A 22,933-nucleotide genomic window follows, 5' to 3' on the forward strand; every position below is an offset into this window, starting at 1 on the left:
GTGAAAGAATAATGGTCAGCACATTAAGTCAATGAGAATTCATAAGACTTTATTTTGAATTGAAATAGTAAAGTAACAGAGGAATTTCATTCACAAAAGTATGTACAGTGAAATTACAGTTGCACAGCTGTACTACAGCGTGAGAAAAGACAAACTAAGAACTGATCAGTTTATTTGCAGTTTTCAACAGCTCATGCTTAATACAGAACAAAACACACAAGGAAAAGAAACACAAGACAATTTAAAAAACTTCTATATAAACTTTATATAACTTACTTTGTTGTCTAAACCCCACCAGCCTGTAGCTGATGTAACATTTTTGGTTGAGTCGTCTTCTCTCATCTAGTTGAAACTGGTCTCGTCCAGCACAGCCTTGTTTCACATGGTTTAGAATTTCAGCCTAGATGTGGAGGGATGATGCTGTCAAAGTGGTTTGACACAGCGCGCAGGTCTGGCAACATTCACAGCTGTTTCATAAGCTGTCTCTCGTGAGCATGGACACAGTGTTTAACCAGAGCAAAGTCAATACTTCTGTCGAGTGAAAACACAACAGTGGTGACCTTGTTAGTTTTTGTTTATATGTTATTGCCATCATCTCAAAGCAACTAAAAGTGGACATTCTAAATGCAGAATGTTTGCTTATGGACATGCGTTTAAAATCCGTTTCCTCTGGTATTTTTTGAAAATGCCCTGACTTGAGTCACTGAGAAACACAAATAAACAAGTGTGGCCTGCAGTCATGACCGATCAGGGTGGGACAGCGTGTAGCTTTTTGTGTTGACACTTCGAGTTGTTCAGTGACACGTGGCCTCATACTATATCAGTGGTTCACGCTTTCTGCTCATGCTACTGATCGAATCTAAAGGCGAAAACCAAATGACACCTGAGCCCCTGCAAACATGAACCCCTTTAATTGAAAAGACAAACAGAACAATACACTGTGTCTGTTAGTACTGAGAATTATATTGAATTGTGGGGTTGAACTATTTGGCAGCAATGAGTCATGGGCCAGGTACCTTTGCCCCAGATTCCCCATATATCTTAGAGCTAACTGATGAGCAGGAGCACTCTGTGGGCCTATGCCAACATTTTCCACTGACCAATTCCAGCAGATCAGGTTTTAAAAAAAAGACAAACCTAAAGCAGCATTGCTGTCACAGGTACATCTAATATCAGGCACCTATTTTTACTTGTATGTATTATAACAATCTCAAACTTTTAAAATTGACCAAACAGTTCAGTGAAGCAGAAGCTAAAAATTATTTTCTATTTCAATTTATCTACTTATTGTTTATAAGATAATGAATTGTTTGATAAATAATATTTTAGCAAATTCAAAAATATGCCAAAAATATTTTAGTTGAGCAAATTAACTTTCTCTAAACATGAAAAGAAAAAAGAAAAAACAGTTTGCAATACTGAAAAATAGCCAGAGATCCATTATTCACCTAACTGACTTATCGTTTCAGTTCTATGTTTTACAGCATTTAAATTGTTTTCAGAGAGGACAGTTGCAGCAAAAACCCGGCAGAGCATCAGCAGGGAAGAAACCCAACATCTGGTGATGATCATGGTTTCCAGACATTGGCTGCAAAGGATGTGCAACCAAGTATTAAAAATTACAATTTAATTTATAGTTATGCTTGTTTGCGCAAATATTTTTGAGCCCCTAAAAATATGGGTCCGTGGATAAAAAAGGCTACAACATACAACACAGTGCACTACCCATTATTATAATATATAACAAATAATTTCCCATTGGTCTGAGACTAAGTCCATCTTAAACCCTAACTTTTCACTTTTCCTAATACTATTCAGTATTATTACAGACTTAATCAACATAATGGCATTAGAGCGACAATTAATAGTAAACATATGTCCCTGTGATATTTCTTAGCAGCCTTTAAATGTTTAGTCCTTGCAGTCTTTGGCACTAACAGCCTTTTCCCCTGTAATGTTGTAACAGGGTTTTACAGGAATCTGCAGCATCACATCATGTTTGGCTTTATTTATCTTACTGGATCTTTTACACTCACTGCTGTGTTGTTGTGATAGAAGTTTTCCAGGGATTTGTCCTTCACTGTGTTCTGTCAACTTTATACAGATAAAACCCTCAGCTTCTTTTTTTGTCTGTGAAAAACAGACTTGCATGATGATGGGAAACACCCGTGTCAGTGAAGTGACACAGGACATTTTTAGACTAAGTGCCTCCCTGATACATTGCCAGGAATAGAGCTTTAGTAGTTGGGCTGGACAGGACTTTGTAAATGGGAAGAGTTGCTGAGGGTCTAGAAACGTGAGTCACATCGCTGGTTCTTTCAATGCCAAATTAATCACCCTAGTATGTGGACTTGCATGTTCAACACGCAGCACTGGACGTGTTTGACTTTCCTGTTTGAACAGTCAGATTATCTTACAGCAGGACTGGACTATAACCGGACTGTGCTCAGTCTATTCTTAGTTCTTAGGGCACACATTGCAAAATGTTCCCAGCATTTTATTTAACAAAGAAGTTATTTCAGAGAGTGAATGTAATTACTGATCCTCCTTATGAATAGCATTCACGCATGACTTTGATTCTGTGAGAGATTTATCTTGGTTCTGCTACAATATAAACTGGTGACCTGGATGTGATTTGGCATTGTGTTGCTAAACAAATCAAGACCTTCCACGAAAAGGATGTTTGATGACAGCATGTGTTGCTCCAAATATAGTGCATACACAGATCTGCAATTTACCCATGATGCATGCACACATACATCCCCCATAGTATCCCAGACGCTGGCTTTTGAACTGTGCACGTGAGGTGATCCCTCTCCTTGATTTCCAAAAGAATTTCCAATTTTGTCTCATCAAACCACAGGACAAATTTTAACTTCACCTCAGTCCATATAAATGAGATCAGGTTCAGAGATTCAGAGGTTTTTTCTGGATCCTGTTATATATGGTTGCCTCTTTGCATGCTAGCATTTGTTAATGCAGACACAACCGTGTTCACCAAGTGATTTTCACACTTGTTCACACTGTTTTTTTGGTCCTGGTTCTTTTACTCAGAATCTTTAAATATCATATACCATAGAAATGTAATTCCTAAATTATTTGCACTATTCATAAATAATTCAACTATTTGCTCACAAAGTGATGAACCTCACCCCATGCTATTCTCTGAGATTCTTGTCTTATACCCAATCACCATACTGTCAGTTGACCTAATTATTTGCAAGATGCTAGTCTTAAAACAGAACTTGTTTTATTTCACAAAAAAAAAAAACTCCAGTGAATATATAGTACATATGTACAAATGAAACACTTTATCTTATCCATATTTTAATCAAAGGTTGTCCAGATCATTACTTTTTCCCAACTCTTTCAGAAGCTGCTGACCTACATTGAAGCTGTGGTGTGGTGCTGTATAAGCTCCATTTCCAACTGAATTAGTCATTTCTAAACATGTCAAAGCTAAACAGCTTAGGTGTGTTTGCCAAGTAGGCTGCTGATGTTACCTTACATAGTTATAAAACAGCTCTGTTAAAGAGTGGTGACAATGTTCTTTTGGAGATTTACTAAAAACACAACGACTAATATCCATCCATAAGTTATCTGTAACCGCTTATCCTATTTGGGTCATTGGACAAATACACCCTGGACGGGTCACCAATTCTATTGCAGGGACGACTAATATTGATAATAAAAATACTAAATAATAAAGATGCTTTTGGCTACTTGTCTGTAGAGGTTAGCTGAAAGGAAACAATATGCAACACATTGAAAGTTTTGACTGCAAGCAGTTTATTATAATTAACAGTGTAATGTTACAACAAGAACATTAAAAATGTAAAATTTACATACTTGGGTTTTTTAAACTTTTGGTCATAATAAAAACATACTATACATAGGCATAAAGGGAAAGCTATGAAAAACTCCCTCATCATCACCACCATTATCTCCTGTGCTGGACTATGTGATGGCAGGTTGAGGGGTACAGGAGGCGCGAAGGGGGGAAGACGTGGCAGGAAAGTGAGGCAGCGACAGGAAAGTCTAAGAGGAAGTTGGTGGAGGGGTCGATGGTTCAAACTTCCCATTTTCATTGCTTTCGATGCGTTCTCTGTTCAGAACCATTTCTCTGGCGATGCAGGTCACCTGACCATTGGCCACTGTGTAGGTTCCGTTCCTGTAACAGAAGAATGAGTTTCACCAAACAAAACCCAAACAGTCAAGAGTAAAGCTCTTTGTTAACTTTAGTGTACTTGTGTTCGCATTTTTCGACACTCACTTTTCAGATCCACCCTGCATGCCGGGCTGGTTCTGTTTCCCAAAGAAAAATGAAGTCCACCAGTGTCCAGAATCTTGCCTTGGAAGTCCTAGGAATAAAATACATTTTAAAAACAATTCTTTTTAGTCCAAGGGAACTTTTTCTTTTCATATCTGTTTTCTCACCTGGATGGTGTGGAATGACTTCTCCTGTGTACTCAGCACTGCCACAAGAGCTGTTGCTGGAGTTGGACCCGAGGCGCCCTGGAACAAAGATATAGTGCAATTCCTTTTAATGACAAACTCAAGGGCATCTTAGAGATGGATAAAGAGATAACAGGGTGGAACAGTGGGGAAAAAAGAGGCAGAATGATATAAGCAGTGTCTTACTCACTTCTATAGTAATCATGGGTGGCGATTAGGGAGCCACTTGATGGAATTGCTGCCATTTTCTCCGACCTTAGGTGGAAAACCGCTCAAAGATAGAAAATGGTAACCTTAGGGAGAGACAGCGAATTTAAAATTAGGCTACATTTAAATATGTGCTGCTCTTTGCTGTGTGCATTTTGCATGTCTCGCATCACATTTTCTTATTTTAAGTAGCGCAGAGCTTTAGCAAGTAGCTCCAGTACAAAGACCCTGTCCAGGCTCATGGATGCATAAGTTGATGAGCACATCTCAACTACAAACACAGCGTTCACAGAATCCCATGGTATTCAGGACCCTTTTCAAGTGTGCTGTATGCTGCATGTGTCCATGGGCTCTCTGCTCCATGGCCTTTGCTGCTGACTTATAAAACAGAAGCAGCTGTTTCAGAGAATCTAATTTCCTCTGACTCAAATAACCAATGGGAGAATGTCCACATGTCCAGCTGAACTTTGATAATGTAGTGCACAACCTGGCTGCATGTCCAAAGACGTTACTGGCTAAAGGCTGTGCCAATGTTCCAGTCATAGCGAACATACTAGTTCTACTGCTGGTGGAGGCCCAAGCTAATAATGGGGTCAGCCAGAAAGAAACTAATGGCCAAAAGCTTTTTTTTTTTTTTTTTTTTTTTAGGCTGAAAGCAAAAATAAAACTAAAGTCAAAACTGTAACCAGCTTGGAGAACTAGCTGAAGGCTGTAAAGCTTAAGACCAGGTGAGCAGCAGATGGCTTTGGGGATTACAAGAAGCAGATAATCACAGCAGCTGACACACAAACACGCCGCTTATACAGTAGCCAGCAAACAGCCACCAGTATTTACTGGATGAGCTCATAAACATTTATGTGCGCTTGTGTGGCTTTACAGAGGATTTAAAACCTGACATGTGGGCGCATTTCTGCAAAAACTAGGCTAACGAGGCGACCTTTGTGAATGTGTGATGAAGGCAGGTAAAAAAATAAATAAATAAAAAGGCTGAGGAGAAAGACAACCACCTGTAGCCTAAAATGAATGGACTGGCCCCTGCCTCTTTTAAAAATCCATTTTAACCATGCAAGAGAAGACCCCGGAAACATTAGTTGTGACCTACCTTAAAGACTGGGATGCTGTTATTGGCACCAGATGCGGTTGCAAGGTGCGGATGGCTTGAAGACTAAACGTTGCTAGTTGTTCCAATGGCCCATTTGTGGAGACCTTCTCTGTGTGGCCCTCTGGTCACGAAACTGCTGCTGACACTGACTTGAGCACACGCTCACCACCGATATTTATACAGTCCGGCGCGTGCTGCTGTGGCGAAAGGCGGGGCCTGTGAGAGCTCGAGGGCAGCGGGTTGTTCCTTTTGTCCGGGGGCAGGAACTCGGTGACACTGCACAAAAGCAGGCTTTGGAGAGGCTTTAGTTAACCCGCTGATGGCAGGCCCCAACATTTATAATCCCCCTGCATGTCGGGTAGTTTCACAACGCTTTTTTTTTTTTTAAACAAGTAACGTTTTAGCACGTTTAGCAATTTAAAAGAAAAGTTACGAAACCCATGTCAGATAAAGAACACACGTGTGGAATAAACAACTGAAGATATGAAAATACCCATGGATCCGGGCTGTGGATAGTTTTTAGCCCTTTAATTACAACCCCAAGTAAAAAAAAGTTGGGACAATGTGTAAAACGTAAATAAAAACAGAATGCCACGATTTGCAAATGTCATCAACCCATATTGTATTGACAATAAAACATAAACATCATATCAGCTGTTGAACCCACATTGTAACATTTCATGAAAAATGGTAGTGAATTTGAAGGCAGCAACACATCTCAAAAAGGTTGGAACAGGATGATGTTTCCCATTGTGTAGCATCCCCTCTTCTTTTAGCAGGTGTATGTAAACGTCTGGGAAGTGAGGAGACCAGTTTTTAGAGGTTAACGAGAGGAATGTTGTCCTAATCTTGTCTGATGCCTCAACAGTCCTGGTCTTTGGTGGTGGATTTTGTATTTTAGGATGCACCAAATATTTTCTATTGGTGAAAGGTCTGAAAGCACCCGGTCTCTTCTCCTGCAAAGCCATGCCGTTGTGATGGATGCAGTATATGGTTTAGTATTGTCTTGCTGAAATAAGCAAGGTCTTCCCCGAAAGAGACGCTGTCTGGATGGGAGCATATGTTGCTCTAAATCCTCTATGTACTTTTCAGCAGTGATGGAGCCTTTCCAGATGTGTAAGCTGCCCACACCATAGGCACTAATGCACCCCTATACCATCAGTGATGCAGGCTTTTGAAGTGTCTGCTGATAACAAGCTCGGTGGTCCCTCTCCTCTTTAGTCCACAGGACATGGTCCACGGTTTCTAAAAAGAAGTTTAGATTAATCGGACCACAGTTTTTCATTTTGCCTCAGACCATTTTAAATGAGCTTTGACTCAGAGAACACGGTGACATTTCTGCATCGTCTTCACATATGGCTTCTTGTTTGCATGATACAGCTTTAACTAACATTTGTGGATTGCACAGCAAACCATATTCACAGAAAGTGATTTCTAGAATTGTTCCTGAGCCCATGCAGTGATGTCCAGTAGAGAATCAGGCCCGTTTTTAATTCAGTGCCGCTTAAGGGCCCAAAGATCACAGGCATCCAGTTTGACCTTTGGCTTTGTCCCTTGCAGACAGAGATTCCTACAGATTTTTTTGAGGAAGATTTTTCTGAAATTGTTCCACAATTTTTAGAATTAGATTGTTGCATATTGATGAACCTCTGCCTCTCTGAAATGGTCCTTTTATGCCCAGTCATGTTACTGACCTGTTGCCAATTAACCTAATTAGTTGATAACTGCTCCTCCGTTTTTGATTGGCCGCAATTACTTTCCCATCATTTTGTTGCCTCTATTTTAACTTTTTTTTATATGTGTTGCCTGCCATCAAATTCAAAATAAGCTAATATTTTCTATGAAATGTAAATGTAAATGTAAAATGTCTCAGTTTTAACACCTGATATGTTGTTTATTTTCTACTCTGAATAAAACATGTGTTGATGAGATTTCCAATTCATTTTCTTATGTTTTTGTTTATGTTTTACACACTGTCCAAATGTTTTTTTGAATCTGGGTTGTAAGTTGTAAATACAATTTTTGACCACCTACTCTTTTAAGACTGTTAACTGCAGAACATCTATTCGATTCAGTTCAACTTTATTTATATAGCGCCAATTCACAACAAAGTCATCTCAAGGCACTTTAAAGAATAAAATCAAGACTATAAAGATGTATAGAGAGAACCCAACAATTCCCCCTTGAACAAGCCCTAGGCAACAGTGGAAAGGAAAAGCTCCCTTTAACGGAATAAACCTCCAGCAGAACCAGGCTCAGGGTGGGCAGCAATCTGGCTTGACCGGTTAGGGTGAGTGGAAAGTAAAGAGAGAAAAGAAAAAGAGCAACAAAAGCAACAGCAAAACATCTGGCAGGTTGGTAGGACCAGTAGCTGCACACTGGAAAACACACAGCTTCAAAGCCCGGGGACACCTGCAGAAAGGGACAGAGAGAGGGGGACAGAGAAGAAGAAAGACAACTATGGGAGAAAACACACATAGTTAATGTCATACAGTGGTGACAATTGTGGGGTGTGAGGAGAGAAGAGAGGGACAAGAGGAGGAAAGGAGCTCAGTGTATTGGGGGGTAGGTCCTCCAGCAGTCTAAGCCTATCGCAGCATAACTATAACAAACTATAAGCTTTATTAAAGAGGAAGGTTTTAAGCTTAGGCATATAAGTAGAAAGGGTGTCTGCTTCCCAAATCTGAACTGGGAGCTGGTTCCACAGGAGAGGAGCTTGATAGCTAAAGGCTCTCTGCCTTTTGGAAATTCTGGGAACCACAAGACACACAACATCTGAAGCATCATTTTGAAACAGTTTATTAATAGGCTCATAAACTGCTTTCTTGACAACTAAACAAATGGTGTAGAGAGAAATTCCTTCAATTTAGTTAAAAAGCAGTAGGCCTCCTGAAGTATTGGCACATTTAAAGGGTAAATGGACCAAATATGAAAGACTGTCTCCAGGATATTTTTTTATGCCACAAAAGACGAGCTCCCTACAGTGAATGTAGTAATTTAGGAGGCATTGGTTTCATAAATAGGGCTCATTTATCATAAATGTTCTGAAGTACCCCCTTAAGTTCTTGGCTAAGTGAGCAATAAGACTTTCATCAATTATCAGGGGAGTTTAACCAGCCATGTGTAAATCAATAGTAAATAAATCACAGTCAAACAAATGATATAATGAGTATAATTTGGACATTTTCAACAATGACAATGCGTCGAAAAAAGTAGACAGTGCAAATCAAACGAATACAATACCTTAGCTCTCCCTTTCTCTCTGTGTCCTGGCAGTCTGTGATTATCTTCTGAAGTCAACCTAACATTAAAGTAACGTCAAGCAATCAGAAATAATGTTTGAAATTCAAAGGGAAACAGCTGGGTTGGTTTATTGCATATGGTTTAACCTAAGCAATTTAAGGTGGCGCAAGTCTATATCTTTCCCTGGTGGTCTAGTGGTTAGGATTCGGCGCTCTCACCGCCGCGGCCCGGGTTCGATTCCCGGTCAGGGAACAAGTGTTTTGCCCACTTGTTTTTCAACACATTTGTTTTTTTTAAACCCTATTTCGTTATAGGGCGTAATGGTGTCAGAAGATAATTCATGCTGTAATTCTGCCAAAAGATGCCGTTTTTATTTTCACATATCACACATATGTAGAGATAAAAGGAACTACTTTTTGCCAAAACTTTAAAAAGCTTCATAAACAGGACCTGTGAGTCAGTGGATTTCAGTGTTTGATTTCTGTAATGTGAATGGTCCATGGACTGTATGGCATAGCCATAACCTATTAGTGTTGAAAATGTATAGGTTTCAAGTCCTTATCACTCTGAATTGAGGTTTAAAACATTTTGATACTTCTAGCGCCACCCAAAGACAACTTTTAAAACAAGGGCACCACAGTTTGACCTGTATAATCAGACAGAATGTTTGTACGGAGTCAAGAGCATAAATGCAAGTACATTAAATACATGACCATTAACGACAGAAAGTCACACACCATTTAACTGACTTTATTGAAAAATCTTATAAGTATAAAATATGCTATGTTTGTGATTTCTGTCCATGAATGCATATTGCAAAGAAATTGCTATTTTGACGGCCTTTATACAGTTTGACAAAATAAAGGTCATTACATTTATAAAACATATTAAAAATCACTATGATATTTCAGGTTAAAATACATTTACACATTACAAATGTAATGTATTCTATTAGTATTTATGTATTTACCAACAAGCTAAAATAATAAATATGTGCACACAGACGAGGGAGTAAAACAACATTCCTTCATAACTCTACAAGCTACGAAAAACAACTGTGGAATATTTTCTCATGTGCTGTGACGTAAGGATCTTCTTTCAAATCCAGATTTTTCTCCATTGTTTGCCACTGTGCCATTCACTTTATCCTTTGGGTTTCAAAGAGAGAACAAGACATAAATACAGTGAGAACACTATGTAAGCTACCGTATCTGTCTGACCTCACCTTCACACTGTCAGCCATTTCCTCAAAAGACTTGAACGTTGAAGAGTGTCTACAGAGAAGCGTTAAGATAAATGATTGTTGTTTTAGAACTTACTCAAATAGAATTTCACACACTATGACAGCAGTAAGCAGTAAATACAGAAAATGTGGAGACGAACAATCGTGAAATCTTACCTCATACTCGGCACACTTATGGTGTGGCTTAGCGCGCTGGGTGGACAGAAAGCAAGAAAGAGTGGTTTGACAAGTAAGACTTAACTATACAGAATCAGCATAAAACACAAAAACAAATTAATTTATGTAATTGCATATGTACAATGATGAAGACTCTGAATAGTGATTTGAGTCTCAGGACAAATATCACGCGATTGCTACAGCTACTTAGGTGTTAAGGGATTTATAGGCCATTATTCCTAATCACTTTAAAGAGAATTTCTGAACACCAGCGATTACCAGTTTGGTTTTAAACAGGGTCATGGTGTGGACAGCTGTATTTTTGTTTTTGACGAAATAATTCCATATTACAGTAGGCAAGGTTCTGCTTACTTTATTCTGCTTCTAAAGTATTTGAGGAGATAATTTATGAGTAATTGATTTCCATTATCACCTGCCTACAGTGTGTTGTTCTATCTTAACTGAGTGTCATACTTGTGCATTAGAGTTAATACACTTCGGAATAATTTGTATATGTAGGCTATGCATGATGTCCTTTTGGTTGCATTTCCTGGTGCCTATACTATATACTGCTCTAGGTAGACTTCAACTGCCATATAATAATGTTTCATATTTCACCTGACTGGTATAGTGTCATTTATGCCAATACTTTCCATGGCCTCACAAAAAACTGTCTTACAAATTTGTGCAACACCTACACATATCTACAAACGATGTATATTCAGGCCCTACGGGTCCTCACATTATTCAAGACTAGACACACATGATGTTTAGTTTCTTTCATTTGTCCTTACGTATTGCTTCCATTTCAGTGTTGTACTTTGCTTTGGAGGTGTCTTTACTTGCACTATTTTTATCAATATGGCTTGTTTTTGGTGTAAGCAGGCAAGTAAATTAAAATTTACCAAACCCCAATGTTTTCAAATTCTTCAAAATGTATGAAAAGCAGTTGAATGTATTTAAGACATAAGGCAACTGTGAATAGTAGAGTTTTGAGATACAGAAATTTGTTGGATGTCATTAATTTTCTGTTTGCTAACAATGTGATTCATTCATCAAATATTTGTGCCCTATATTGTTCCATAACATAGAAACTATGTTTACTTCAACTGTATGATCACTTTATACCTACTAAAGCTGTACAAAGGTAAAACTCAATTGTAAAGTCATTGTATTCTACTTCAAAGTTTACCCACATTCTGATCAGAACACATGGACACCCAGTGCAGACCCCACAACACTAAACTCAGTTCACAGGTCTTACCGTGGTGGGCTTGGAAGAGGGAGATTCCTGTTGAGTTAGGAAGATAAAGACAGACACGCAGATAACGTCACACAAACTTCTGTTTCCATAAGGATAAGAACAACATCAGACTTATCAGCTGTTGTGGCTCATGTCCAGCTGTACTAGCATGATTGGATTATGATTTGTTTACTGGCTAAACAAAAATACAAGACAGGAGCCCTCGGAACTTAAAGCAGTAAGTAATGTGTTGTCCTTCACATAACACAAATGCTATTCCAATAATTGGATTGAATTAAATTGATTGAAGGAATTTAACACACAGCAAAACGTGGCACACTCATGTGTCTTAAAGGCCTTTGGACAATAATGGTTTTGGTCTATAAACTAAGATATTTTTTAAAATATAGCGATGCCTATTCCTTAGGTGACAGCAAAACATGCCAAATTAATGTCCAAATTCCTACATGGGCTCTTTGTGTTAAGTGTCTTGTTATTTCACTACATATTATTCATTCTTTTGTCCTTTCGGCTTATCCCGTGAGGTCAGGGTCGCCACAGCGTATCATTGTCCACATGTTGAATATTTTACTACATCACTACACACAAATACAGAGATTTAACGTGTATTGTCTCAGCAATAGCCTGACTCTGACAATAACCCTAGATTTAGTGAAATCCCAATTATTTGTGTTACTATATACAGTTAAACTGCTTCAGTTTCACAGTGCTGGTACAGTATGTCACACTGTGATGGCAAACTGGTGTAAATAACACAGCAATCATTATTATTACTGGTAACAAATGCTTTCCTGCCATCACAAGTCAAAGGGTCTACAGTGAATACATTTTATTAAACCTTTTGTTTGAGATGTTAGATCTTGCAACAATCAGAAACGATAAAGTACTTTCACAAAGATGGAATGAAGAATTAACAAACCAGAAAAAAAACAAAACTTTATCCTTTACCTGTTGTGACCTGTTGTCCTCTTCTCTTATCTCTTTTATTTTGCTGCCTGTCCATCTGCCTGGCTAAATTAGTCAAAGACAGACTGTTCCACCAGCTAGAACTATTAGTATGGATTCTTCATTGTTCTTTACACATATAGAGTCTACAGTTATTATTATACTGAGTACAAGCTGAGTACAAGGGGACCAAAAACTTCCAGGTGAAGCTACTCTCCTCTGCACGTTTTGGTTTGTTATGACACATTATTGAGTTACATTTGTTTAGGCACATTATTGAGATCATGGTGTGATTAGATTTAGATGTCTGTGGCTGCATAAACTGGCATATTACTGAAATCAAGGAGATTTTTGGCAATCAAAAAAAGGAAAATATTCTGTTTAAAACAGAAGGGAGAAGCTAAGCCAATTACAGCGTTACCTCATATCTGCCAGTCTCCTGGTGATGGCCACACCCATACTGGACAGTGCCGAAGATGTCACATGGCCTGCATGAGAGAGACTCTCCTGTGTCCTCACATATCTTCACGTAAAGAGAAGAAAAGGAAGTCATGACCTGAACTGAGCAAAGTCACAAACTTACAGACACAAGTGCTAGTGGTCAAATGGGAGAGCATACTGTACAGATAGCACAAAAGCATAAACAAGCTCATAATACCAACTGTTATAGTTTCTTTGAATGCAAAAGATTCTTTACTTACTCCACCTTGACTGTAAATACTACTGGCGTTTGTGCTAAGTCAGGCTGTAAAGCTATTAACAGAGCACCAATCCTATCTGGCCTGCAAAATCCCATCACTTGTTTTTTTTTTTTTTTGCAGAGATCCCTCTTAACATGTGAGAGGACAAAACACTGGGAACACAAAATGTAAAGGCAACATTCATTTTTTTCAGGATATGATGTAACCATGATGTAGAACACTTACATGCTGGAGTGCTTGATGTCATCTAGAGTGGCAGAGGCTGTGAGATATCTGAAAGGAGTGTGGAACATGAACAGGTTATTATCCCGACTTAAGCGAGAGATCGTGACAGTCATTAGTCTGTTTTTCATGGTTACTTAACCGCGTTGCACTAAGACAATGCGTGACAAATGTCTGCCTGTACATGAGTGGTCATCTCAAACCAAATGACTTGTGAGGCACAGAGCATCATTTTATTCTGTATCCAGCCAATCTAATGACCATATTTGTGTCCCATTAGGTGCCAGTCTAAGAATACAATGTTTATGAGAATATCATTGCACTTACGGGACTGAGGTTTGTACATCTTGCCAGCCTTTAGACAGGTTCTGTTTGATGTTACTGAGAGGGCTCATACCCAGCTGCCTCCTAATGTCTGTTGCATATTTTTCTTTGGCCAAGAGTACCTGTTGCAAGGTCTGAATTTCCTCCTCTATCTATCAAAGGGAAAAAACAAAAGGGTCTATTCAGTATAGAGACAACAGTGACAAGATGCTGTTAAATTTAAAAGCTCCCAAAACCTTTGCAAGCTCAATCCGCAAACTCTCTAAATCCTCCTCCGTTAGATCTGAGGCTGAGCATCTATTTTCCATTATCCTTGTAGAGAAGCTCATAGATGTGGAAGCCCCAACAAAACCTTAGGAAAGGATGTGGAAAATATTTATATAGAGTTATTATTTGTATTTTATTTTGTATTTGTCATCCTGTGGCAACCTATAAGTGGATCCTGACAATATTATAAATAATATAAAACCTGGTTTCATTGAATAAGTTGTTGACTATTGACAAATACTTTGTTCTTGTTATTTCATTATGGTTTATAGACAATGTAAAAATTTTTTTGAAGAGTCATCGGCACTTGCTCAGTTGGTAAAGTGGCCGTCTACCGACCATAGGGTCGGACGTTCACTTGTCGAAGTGTCTCTGGGCAAGACAGTGAACCCCCAGCAGCCCATCCCCCCAGTGCCTCACTGAACTCACAGGATAAGTCGAAATGAGAAAAAATAAATAAATAAATAAATAAAACAAAAAAAAAAACTACTGACCAACGAGTCGTATACGTTAAAACTATTGTAAGTTTACCCGTAACAAATGGTAATAGTTTTGTATTTTAGAACAATGAGAGCTGTCCGTGGTGCTGAACTTCACTCTGGCTAACTGAAGCTAACTGCTAAAAGATAACGTTACCTGTTGCACACAACGGTGGCTAAAGTTAGCTAACTTTAGCTTCCGTAGCACAAACACACCGTTTACACGCTAGCTGTAACTAACAAATATCTGTGTGAATGAACAGTCAGGTGCTAGTGTTGAAGATGATAGACACTTCTTACCTGGTCGGTGCATTGCTGCCACTTTCACCTAGGAGTTGCCTTTGTTGCCTGTCTCCCTGCAGTCAGCTCAACTCAAACACGAAGAGGAGGCAGGCGAGGATCACCGAGAGTATGGTGTTTACGCACACACACAGACACACACACAGACACACACACACACAACATACTCAAGTGCTTAACTGCAATATTGATTCATATTATATTTGATTTATGTTTCACTTGAATATTTATATTTTATGCTACTTAAACTTTAGCCAAATCCATATAATATATGGCCCATCATAACGGTGTAAATTCTGTGTAGTAATCAGCTGCTGTTACAATACGTTCTTTCTTTTTTTTTTTGCTGTAGTTTGAATCATGAATACTGGGTTAACCCAGGTTACTGGGTACAGTAAGAGCTGATGTTATTTATGTCTTATTTTACCAGATCTCTCGCTCTCTTTGTGTTTGTGACATTCAGCACCTTCACAACCAAAACAAGTCAAGATTGTAGGCCCAGGAACAAATGCCTTATCAGTATCAGTATCATTTATACTAAATATTCTACTGTATGAAGGGAAAAGTTTAAAAAAAGGATGCACTTTGGCAGATATCTAGTACTATTTCACAATGTGACCAAGGAATGTGCAAAGTATGGTTAGAGACACTTTAAAGCACAACGTTATTTATATGCAAGAAAAATGGTTTTATAGTTGAAACAATTGCTCAGCTGTCAGTTGATAGAATACACAACTTGTCTCCATCTGCTGGCAAAACATGCCATCACACCTCTAAGTGCCATGTCTCCTCTACATGAAGCATGCGATAAGAAAGCTGGCAGCTTTTACTAGTTTCCTCTCATCACTGACAGAGCTACTGAAAGATCTTATCCAACACATTAAAAGGAATGTTGCTCAGTGGCAGACTGGCAAACTTTTCTGTAGTGGTGAAAAGCTACTTGCATTTCTCCTGTTAGTAAAATTGCACTTTTCATTTGTTGGGGGAATGTGTTGATTTTTATGACTACTAAATGAGATTTTAATTAATATAATACACAAAATGTATTTAACAAATCATTTGTGATGTATCAATCTTAATAGAGACACTTAGCAGTATATAAAGTCCATGAAAATTAGCCTTTACCAACTGCAATATTAAGTTCTGATAGGACTTTGATTTGATGTTTTCTCCTTGACTTAGATTTTTGCTTGCCTTGTACCACACTTGTAAGTCGCTTTGGATAAAAGCGTCTGCTAAATGACTAAATGTAAATGTAAATGTAAATGTAAGTTAGTGCATCGATAATTATATATTTTTAATATGGGAAAACCTAACATCATATTATAGTATCCTCACGTGAAAGATGTTGATAAGGACACAAGTCAAAATGTTCAGGAACATTTATTCAACAACAGCAAATCAGATCAACGATCCATTTGTTTTCTTCCAGACACACAGTTACCATGCTACAACATAAATCTGAAGGTTTCTACTTTATATGGGCCAAGTGTATGTACAAGCATCCTTTACCTTTGCAACCATTAACCAGCAACCCTAACCTTGGCAAGCATTCCCGGCAAAAATGAATGGTTACATTACAACACCATACCAGTTTAAAAAAAAGCCAATCATCATTTGAAACATGAAGTATGAAATAAATAAATTCCCAAAAATGTAATCATAACCATTTCACTATAGTTACACTATATACTATAATTTCCTGATCACTGATTCATTATATATATATATTTTTTAAACACAGTGCATTCAACTTAGAACATTTACAGTAGCATTTTTCAGTATCTCAATGAAAAAGCCATGACAGGAACATCTATGTTTCATCAAAGGTTACAGGAAACATCATACAAGGTCCACAGAGGACAACATCCATACTATTAATAGCAGAGGGTGGGCAACAGGAGCTCACCAAGTGTAAACCATTTAAACACATCATGAGCAGTTATGAAAACGACAAAGTGGCAAAAGTGTTTATGGCAATTTATGGCATTTTGCAAATGAGTGGCAAAATATGCTAATTCTGTGGTATGAAAAATCTAGAGTCAATTCGGTCACAGCTGCCTGTAGCACTGGCTCACAGATGATATGCCTTGCAAACGTTCTTCTCTAAATAGATTTTAAAAAGTCATCAATGATAAACAATCACAGCATTGAAAAAAATGTGAGAGTCATAAGACTTCAGTTCCAAATCACAAAGACACAAAAACATGATGAAATTAATCTTCCCCCATACCTTAAAATATCTCCTTGTGGATATTCTGAAGTTGGCTTCATGTATCTCTTAAAGAGTGTAATGTGTATTTTTTTACATGACATAAACTATTTCATATATTCAAAACAGCTCCGAGTTAAAAACATGTCACCCTCTGAACCAGAGCTGCTGTTTCTACCTTTTTTATTGCTCTGTTCAGAGCTGGAGTACCTTGGCTTCAAATAGCGGAAAATCATTAACCAAAATTACTGAAAGAATAACATGTAATGTCCTGCAGCCGTGGCAATTTTGATGTCTCTGAAACAATAATATTGTGAATAAAATCAGCAATAAAAAGAAAAGGGGGCAGCTCAGGATATGATTTCAATAACCCACATCCTTTACTGAAAATAAACTAATGAAAAACTACACTATTAAATGCCGATTGGGAATTTTGTCTTTTATCTTTTGTATTAGATCATTTTAAAAGTTTCAAATTTATGAATCAAAATACAAGATTTTTTATAAATCAGAAATAACTGCTGATATGAACAACAAAGCAACAATGATGTACATGAAACCACAAGACCACCAAGGATGAAATGCAATATATTACAAATTATGAATGAACAACAAAGTCACGTTCAAAAATCAATGTCATGGCAACCTGTTCAGTGCTGCAGGAAAGACAGGGAAAGCAGTCTATGTCCTGCAAGGGTGAGCGAAAATAAAGCTGTTGTTGCAAAGGAAAGAAAAGCCAAAGCTAATTAATAACTAAAGCAGAAGTGTTACATCAGCAGGCGCTAATGAAATTGAAGCTCTGTGCCTCAACCACCATATGATTCACGTTCAAACCACTCAGGGGAGCACACTAAAGACAAACACAGTGCCAAAGACCAACTGGGGGTCTGGTGACAGCAGGTGACATGTTCAACTGAAATACCGTCGATTGCAAATGAGAGGTGAAAACCGTTTCAACATATGACCACTCTGTTCTTAAAGATTATTGACGCCATCACCCAACCAACCATCTCTTTAATCAGCACCTCCCTGAGCCATGGCTCTCCTTTCCCTCAGCATAAAATATCACATAAACGCTACCCTCTCCTCCTAGTGAACCGTACTAATGAGAACATACTGGACATATATTTTTGCACCTTGCAAGGTCCAAATATGGAGAGGAGGAAAACTTGGAGACCATGTTTTTTTAAACAGTGCATGCTACACCATGATGCAAAATATAGGCGAGGGAAAGTGGGTTAGGCGACCTGTGTGGTTAAAGGCCAAGAAATACAAAGAAGAACTAAAAAGGAAACAAATTTATTGTTTCTTGTTTCTTCTCATAGTGGGGGAAATAAGTGGTGGACCAATCAGGAAGGGTGTAAGGGATTAGTTCCTTTCATGGGCCATGCTTACTAGTCCCTCTCCTCCACATGGCTCTCTTCTTGGAAGTGTAAAGATAGATTGCCCCTTTCTTTCAACTCACTGAGGTGGAGAAGGGAAGCAGGCAGGGCCGCAGGCCAGGATGAGCAGTAACAGAGGGTTAGTTGAAGCCAGTGTCAGTATGGTAGGAGTAGTGACCATCCGATGTTAACTGGGTCGTCTCTGTTGCCGATGGCTGCAGCACTATTGGGTCACCCCCAGCCTCTGTTTGACAAACAGACAGAGCATTTTCAGTATTTGCACTGAGCCTCATCCTGTGAACAACTCTAACAAACTCAGAAGGGGAGTTGTGATTCAGGTTGTTAGGTATCACCTCTCTCATCAGACTGCAGCTGGGCCTCCAGGTCCTCAGGGGACACGTAGAATTCTTGTTCTTGGCCCTCCCGAGGTCGTGGTTTACATCTTCCACAGCAGCAGTTACAGCAGCAACACAGGCAGCAACAGAAGTAGCAGCCAGTAGCCAGGCCACAGAATACAAACAGAGCCTGCCGATAAGTGGATTAATGGGAGGACAAAAGAACACAGGGACAGAGGTTATAGCAAATTTAGGAGCAAAGGATGCCAAAAAGAGGTATAAATGCAAAATACAAAACCCTTCAGGTCTTTCGTGGTCTTACCTTTGCCCACCAGCTTGAAAGTACAAAATAAGTGTTAACATTCTCCTCTCCAAACTGCTCAGCCACATACAGTCCCAGAGAACCGTATTTGTCGTAAATATTACGCTTCGTAGGGTCACTCAGAATTCCATGGGCATTGTTTATCTCCTTGAACTTATCTGCCGCTTCTGGATTGTCGGGATTCTTGTCAGGGTGGAACTTCAATGCCAGTTTCCTGTGTAAAGACATGTCAGAATAAAAAACAATCAACGCATTCACAGTGCCAGCAAACTTTCTGTGATGTACAGAACGATGCCTCACCTGTAAGATCTCTTTATATCGTCAGTTGTGGCCATCTTGTCAACTCCCAAAACACTGTAGAGAGACTCACCAGCGGTGGACAGAGAGCGCTGCCTCTGTTGCTCAGCCATGATGCCTTACGTTCACAAGCTTGGCACAGAAACAGAAAAATACATGTACTGCTTGGACTAAACCTCCTGCTTTATATGAATAACTAATGGAACAGACCCACTTTATTAAGACAGCCTGTTTATCTCGACATACATCTGTTCATAAAATATCAGGCTTGTGTGACTGAATCGTTCTGCAGGCAACAGCTGGCCCAGTGCCAATTTTGTTTGAATAAAACTAATCTGAGAATTAGAATGTGGAAAGCCTAGCTCTGAATGAAAAGTCAAACAACAATACAAAGAAGAATTTGGGATTTGTTACACTCTCTGGATTAATCTAACCTGCAATTGTACAAGTAATGTACTGTAAAGTATACAACTAAATTGATTAAAATATTATCACTAAAACATCAAATCTTTCACCATTGTACCATGTTAAATTCATTATATTACTTTTATCTAATTATATTTTATCTCATGTATAATTTCAAACAAACCTACATTGAAATTTACCTCAATGCAACTAAAGTGATTGCCTGTGATTTCCAATTAACGCTAATAGCATAAACAGGGTTATAAAGGGACCCGTGAACACCAGGGCTTTCACAGTTTGAGCTTGGGTTGGGTCTAATTCAACACGGCTCCAGATGGTGAGGAATTGTTTGAACAAGTAAGAATCCACATAGACTGAGAGACTTCAGAAATATAAGACACAGAAAGATCATCAGTAAGCAGCTGATCATAAGCAGAAACACGGTTGCAGCAGTATACGAATAACGTTACAACCAGTAACAGAAGTGTTTCTGACTTGGCACAAGTGTTACCTGTGGAAATGGGGTTTCAGTGAATTATCAGACAGAGTGAAGATTTTTTTTTTTTTTTTTTGTCCTTTTGGCTTATCCCGTGAGTTCAGGGCTGCCACAGGATCATTTGTCTGCATGTTGATTTGGCATAGTTTTTACGCCCATTACCCTTCCTGATGCAACACTCCCCAATTTCTACCGGGCTTGGGACTGGCACTGCACAGGGGATGGGGATGGGCTGTTGGGGTTTCAGTGTCTTGCCCAGGGACAATTTGGCATGTGATTGGGAGGGGCGGGGTGCAAACCTCCGACCCTATGGCCGGTTGGCGGCCACTCTACCATGTGAACCACTGCCATCCCCCACAATACTATGTAAATATTAGTATAATATTTGTAGAACATTCTTTGGTTACAAACAATTTATTTCTTTTGGATTAGAAAGGGACCTGACCAGGAGTACCAACAGTGACTGCCTTTTGCTGACCATGAAACACGGTGGTGGACATGTGCAGAGGAAATGTGGCTGAATGGATGCATAAAAAATCCATAAGTGTGGAAGTATTTTAAAGGTGAAGGTAAAGCAACTTAATCCCTCCAGCAAAAAAACCCTATATGTAGCACAGCAGATGTGTGCAAAACCTTCTTCAACCAGCACAGAAGAATGGATTTGGTCTTTAGAGAATACATGCTTACATAAAAAAATTAAAAACAAATACATATTTTGTTTTATATTTTTTGTGATATCAAATAGGGATGTATTGAGATTTGTAAATTGCCCTGCGTACTGTTAACTGTGACATCTTGGCTGGACCACTGCTTCTGCTGCTATACGTAAATCAGTAACTGACATCCACACAGTTGAGGATGCTGCATGAGAGCGAGACTGGGGCCTATCCAACCGATGCTGGAAGTAAGAAAAGATAAAGCGACTGCTGACAATACAGATGGCGCCAAGTGGGTGTCTTCGTGACACAGATGAATGGCCACTCTTTCGTTTGAAGCCCTATATCTTATTTCAACATTTTCATCACAAGCTAACTGCGGACTACTTGGTTGCTAAATAATTTCCCTTTGTTAGAAACCGCATTCCGTTGTCAATTGTCTATAAGAAGGATTAGAGTGTGTCAATAGGATGCTGGGAGCATAATCTCTGTGCAAGCATCATCAGCAGCAGTGCTATAGAGCAAAGCATCCATGTTGGTTTGCTTCCTGGCCTGTTCTTGATGCAAGACAGAGATGGATCGTCCGCAGTAATTTTCAAGGGCAAGGAGCAGTATATTGCGGTGAAATAAAAGATGGAAAGACACGAGATCGCTCACCTTTCAGTCGGTCCTGGTGTGCTACAAAATGAACGATCCCAGCAAGTGGTAATTTTAGATAATTTAGCGTGACTATGGATGCATCTCGCACGTACCCAGATCCTCTGTGGCTCCCACTACACAACCATGGACAGCTGCAGCAGGACGCTGACTCCACCCCTTCCCAACGCCATGGCGACCCGACGTGCGCGTGCACAACACACTCACGCACACACACACACACGCATAGAGACAAGGGGAAGAGGATGCCTAATTGTTCCTGCATTGAAAATAAAATTAGCAATTAGCATTTTTGGAAATAGGTACTCTTATTTGGTTTTTACATATGAGTTAGCTGCGACAGCTACCGTTGTAAAACATGTCTGGTAATTAAATGGCTTCAACCATAACCTGCTTAGCTTACCTTAACACAAACAATAGAAAAGGGGAAATAGATTTTATACTCTTTTTATTTTCCTTAGCAAAATTAGAAAATAACTTAAATACTGAGTTTCAGAGGTGTTGAGGGTTTTTTATTAAAAGTTTGATATATCCAGGCTAGCTGCTCCCACTGTTTTCTGTCTTTATGCTATTCTAAGCTAAGCTAACAGGCAGCTGGCTCCAACTTTAACAAACTATTGTTTAGAACCACTTGATCCGTTTTTGGTTTTCAATGTCATTTTACTCCGCTGCTGCAAAAATCCGCTGGGGGGGGGGGGTCAATAAAGTATTATCAACCAATCTGGCTCTGAGTAGAGAAGACCTGCTTTGATGGGTGAATGTTGCATTAGTGCCTAAGCAATGTTGGTAATACAGTTTCTTATCAGAATTCTTGAGCTTATAGCACTGTCAGGAAAAAGTAAACCTAACCAAACTATCACATGTAAGTAATTAACATTTACATTTGACATGTTATTAGTGAGGCACTAGTATGAGCACCTCCTTTATTACTAAAATGGGCTTTCATACTATGACAACTGTTTTCTGTGAATAGGGCCTATTGGACTGAGCTCCAAAGACTCAGGTTTGGAGACATAAACTTTACTAGGAACCAGTTGAAAGTCTATTTCTGGGCCAGAGAGAGAGAGTCAAACACAGACAGACAACCATTCACACTCACACTCACACATAATAGAGTCACCCCTTAGCCTAACAGACATGTCTTTGGACTGGAGGAGGAAACCTGAGTACCACAGTCAGTCTATTTCAGCTTTTGTCAGACTTCTGACTTACCCTTTGTTAATGGCACAGTGTGGGTCTACCTTGAAATACACTTTATAAGTA

At 39.0% G+C, this 22,933-nt stretch overlaps 3 protein-coding genes and 1 non-coding gene across 6 annotated transcripts; 1 reads left to right on the forward strand and 3 right to left on the reverse strand.

The window, feature by feature from the left end:
• Window positions 1-3,765: 3,765 nt before the first annotated feature.
• Window positions 3,766-5,911, reverse strand: ppdpfa (pancreatic progenitor cell differentiation and proliferation factor a). The gene is made up of 5 exons (XM_067528197.1): window positions 5,765-5,911; window positions 4,646-4,748; window positions 4,438-4,515; window positions 4,274-4,361; window positions 3,766-4,171 (listed from the first exon to the last, which is right to left on the reverse strand). Exons 2-5 carry the CDS (start codon window positions 4,698-4,700, stop codon window positions 4,039-4,041), a joined length of 354 nt encoding a protein of 117 aa, XP_067384298.1. The 5' UTR covers window positions 4,701-4,748; window positions 5,765-5,911; the 3' UTR covers window positions 3,766-4,038.
• Window positions 5,912-6,161: 250 nt separating this feature from the next.
• On the reverse strand, window positions 6,162-15,114 carry LOC137140091 (tumor protein D54-like). Of its 3 annotated transcripts, none has more exons than XM_067528196.1 (9): window positions 14,909-15,114; window positions 14,099-14,214; window positions 13,866-14,014; window positions 13,542-13,589; window positions 13,037-13,138; window positions 11,671-11,697; window positions 10,407-10,442; window positions 10,233-10,281; window positions 6,162-9,065 (listed from the first exon to the last, which is right to left on the reverse strand). In XM_067528196.1, the coding sequence occupies exons 1-9, from the start codon at window positions 14,919-14,921 to the stop codon at window positions 9,048-9,050; spliced, it is 558 nt and encodes a 185-aa protein (XP_067384297.1). In that variant the 5' UTR covers window positions 14,922-15,114; the 3' UTR covers window positions 6,162-9,047. The 3 variants fall into 3 exon arrangements, with proteins under 3 accessions (XP_067384297.1, XP_067384295.1, XP_067384294.1); XM_067528194.1 differs by lacking the exon at window positions 6,162-9,065 and adding an exon at window positions 9,074-10,155 and having other exon boundaries at window positions 14,909-15,112; XM_067528193.1 differs by lacking the exon at window positions 6,162-9,065 and having other exon boundaries at window positions 9,074-10,281.
• Window positions 9,188-9,259, forward strand: trnae-cuc (transfer RNA glutamic acid (anticodon CUC)). The gene has a single exon. It is a non-coding gene; the product is annotated as a tRNA-Glu (tRNA).
• Window positions 15,115-16,272: 1,158 nt separating the features above from the next.
• dnajc5aa (DnaJ (Hsp40) homolog, subfamily C, member 5aa) lies at window positions 16,273-21,830 on the reverse strand. Its single transcript, XM_067528263.1, has 5 exons — window positions 21,671-21,830; window positions 19,460-19,588; window positions 19,160-19,373; window positions 18,856-19,027; window positions 16,273-18,746 (listed from the first exon to the last, which is right to left on the reverse strand). The coding sequence occupies exons 2-5, from the start codon at window positions 19,567-19,569 to the stop codon at window positions 18,643-18,645; spliced, it is 600 nt and encodes a 199-aa protein (XP_067384364.1). The 5' UTR covers window positions 19,570-19,588; window positions 21,671-21,830; the 3' UTR covers window positions 16,273-18,642.
• Between the last annotated feature and the right edge of the window lie 1,103 nt (window positions 21,831-22,933).

Source organism: Channa argus, chromosome 13 (assembly GCF_033026475.1).
Source record: "Channa argus isolate prfri chromosome 13, Channa argus male v1.0, whole genome shotgun sequence".
Classification (NCBI taxonomy): domain Eukaryota; kingdom Metazoa; phylum Chordata; class Actinopteri; order Anabantiformes; family Channidae; genus Channa; species Channa argus.

What these genes read in the sequence shown, in the direction of transcription:
- dnajc5aa (XM_067528263.1), bottom strand. Translation starts at nt 19,569, where the DNA reads ATGGCTGAGCAACAGAGGCAGCGCTCTCTGTCCACCGCTGGTGAGTCT. An exon ending in GATATAAAGAGATCTTACAG is followed by an intron (nt 19,374 to 19,459) that starts GTGAGGCATCGT and finishes GTCTTTACACAG; the next exon opens with GAAACTGGCATTGAAGTTCC. An exon ending in GCTGCAGTCTGATGAGAGAG is followed by an intron (nt 18,747 to 18,855) that starts GTGATACCTAAC and finishes TTTGTCAAACAG; the next exon opens with AGGCTGGGGGTGACCCAATA.
- ppdpfa (XM_067528197.1), bottom strand. Translation starts at nt 4,700, where the DNA reads ATGGCAGCAATTCCATCAAGTGGCTCCCTAATCGCCACCCATGATTAC. An exon ending in CACCCATGATTACTATAGAA is followed by an intron (nt 4,516 to 4,645) that starts GTGAGTAAGACA and finishes TCTTTGTTCCAG; the next exon opens with GGCGCCTCGGGTCCAACTCC. An exon ending in ATGCAGGGTGGATCTGAAAA is followed by an intron (nt 4,172 to 4,273) that starts GTGAGTGTCGAA and finishes CTTCTGTTACAG; the next exon opens with GAACGGAACCTACACAGTGG.
- LOC137140091 (XM_067528193.1), bottom strand. An exon ending in TGCGGATTGAGCTTGCAAAG is followed by an intron (nt 14,015 to 14,098) that starts GTTTTGGGAGCT and finishes TCCCTTTGATAG; the next exon opens with ATAGAGGAGGAAATTCAGAC. An exon ending in GATGTACAAACCTCAGTCCC is followed by an intron (nt 13,590 to 13,865) that starts GTAAGTGCAATG and finishes CACTCCTTTCAG; the next exon opens with ATATCTCACAGCCTCTGCCA.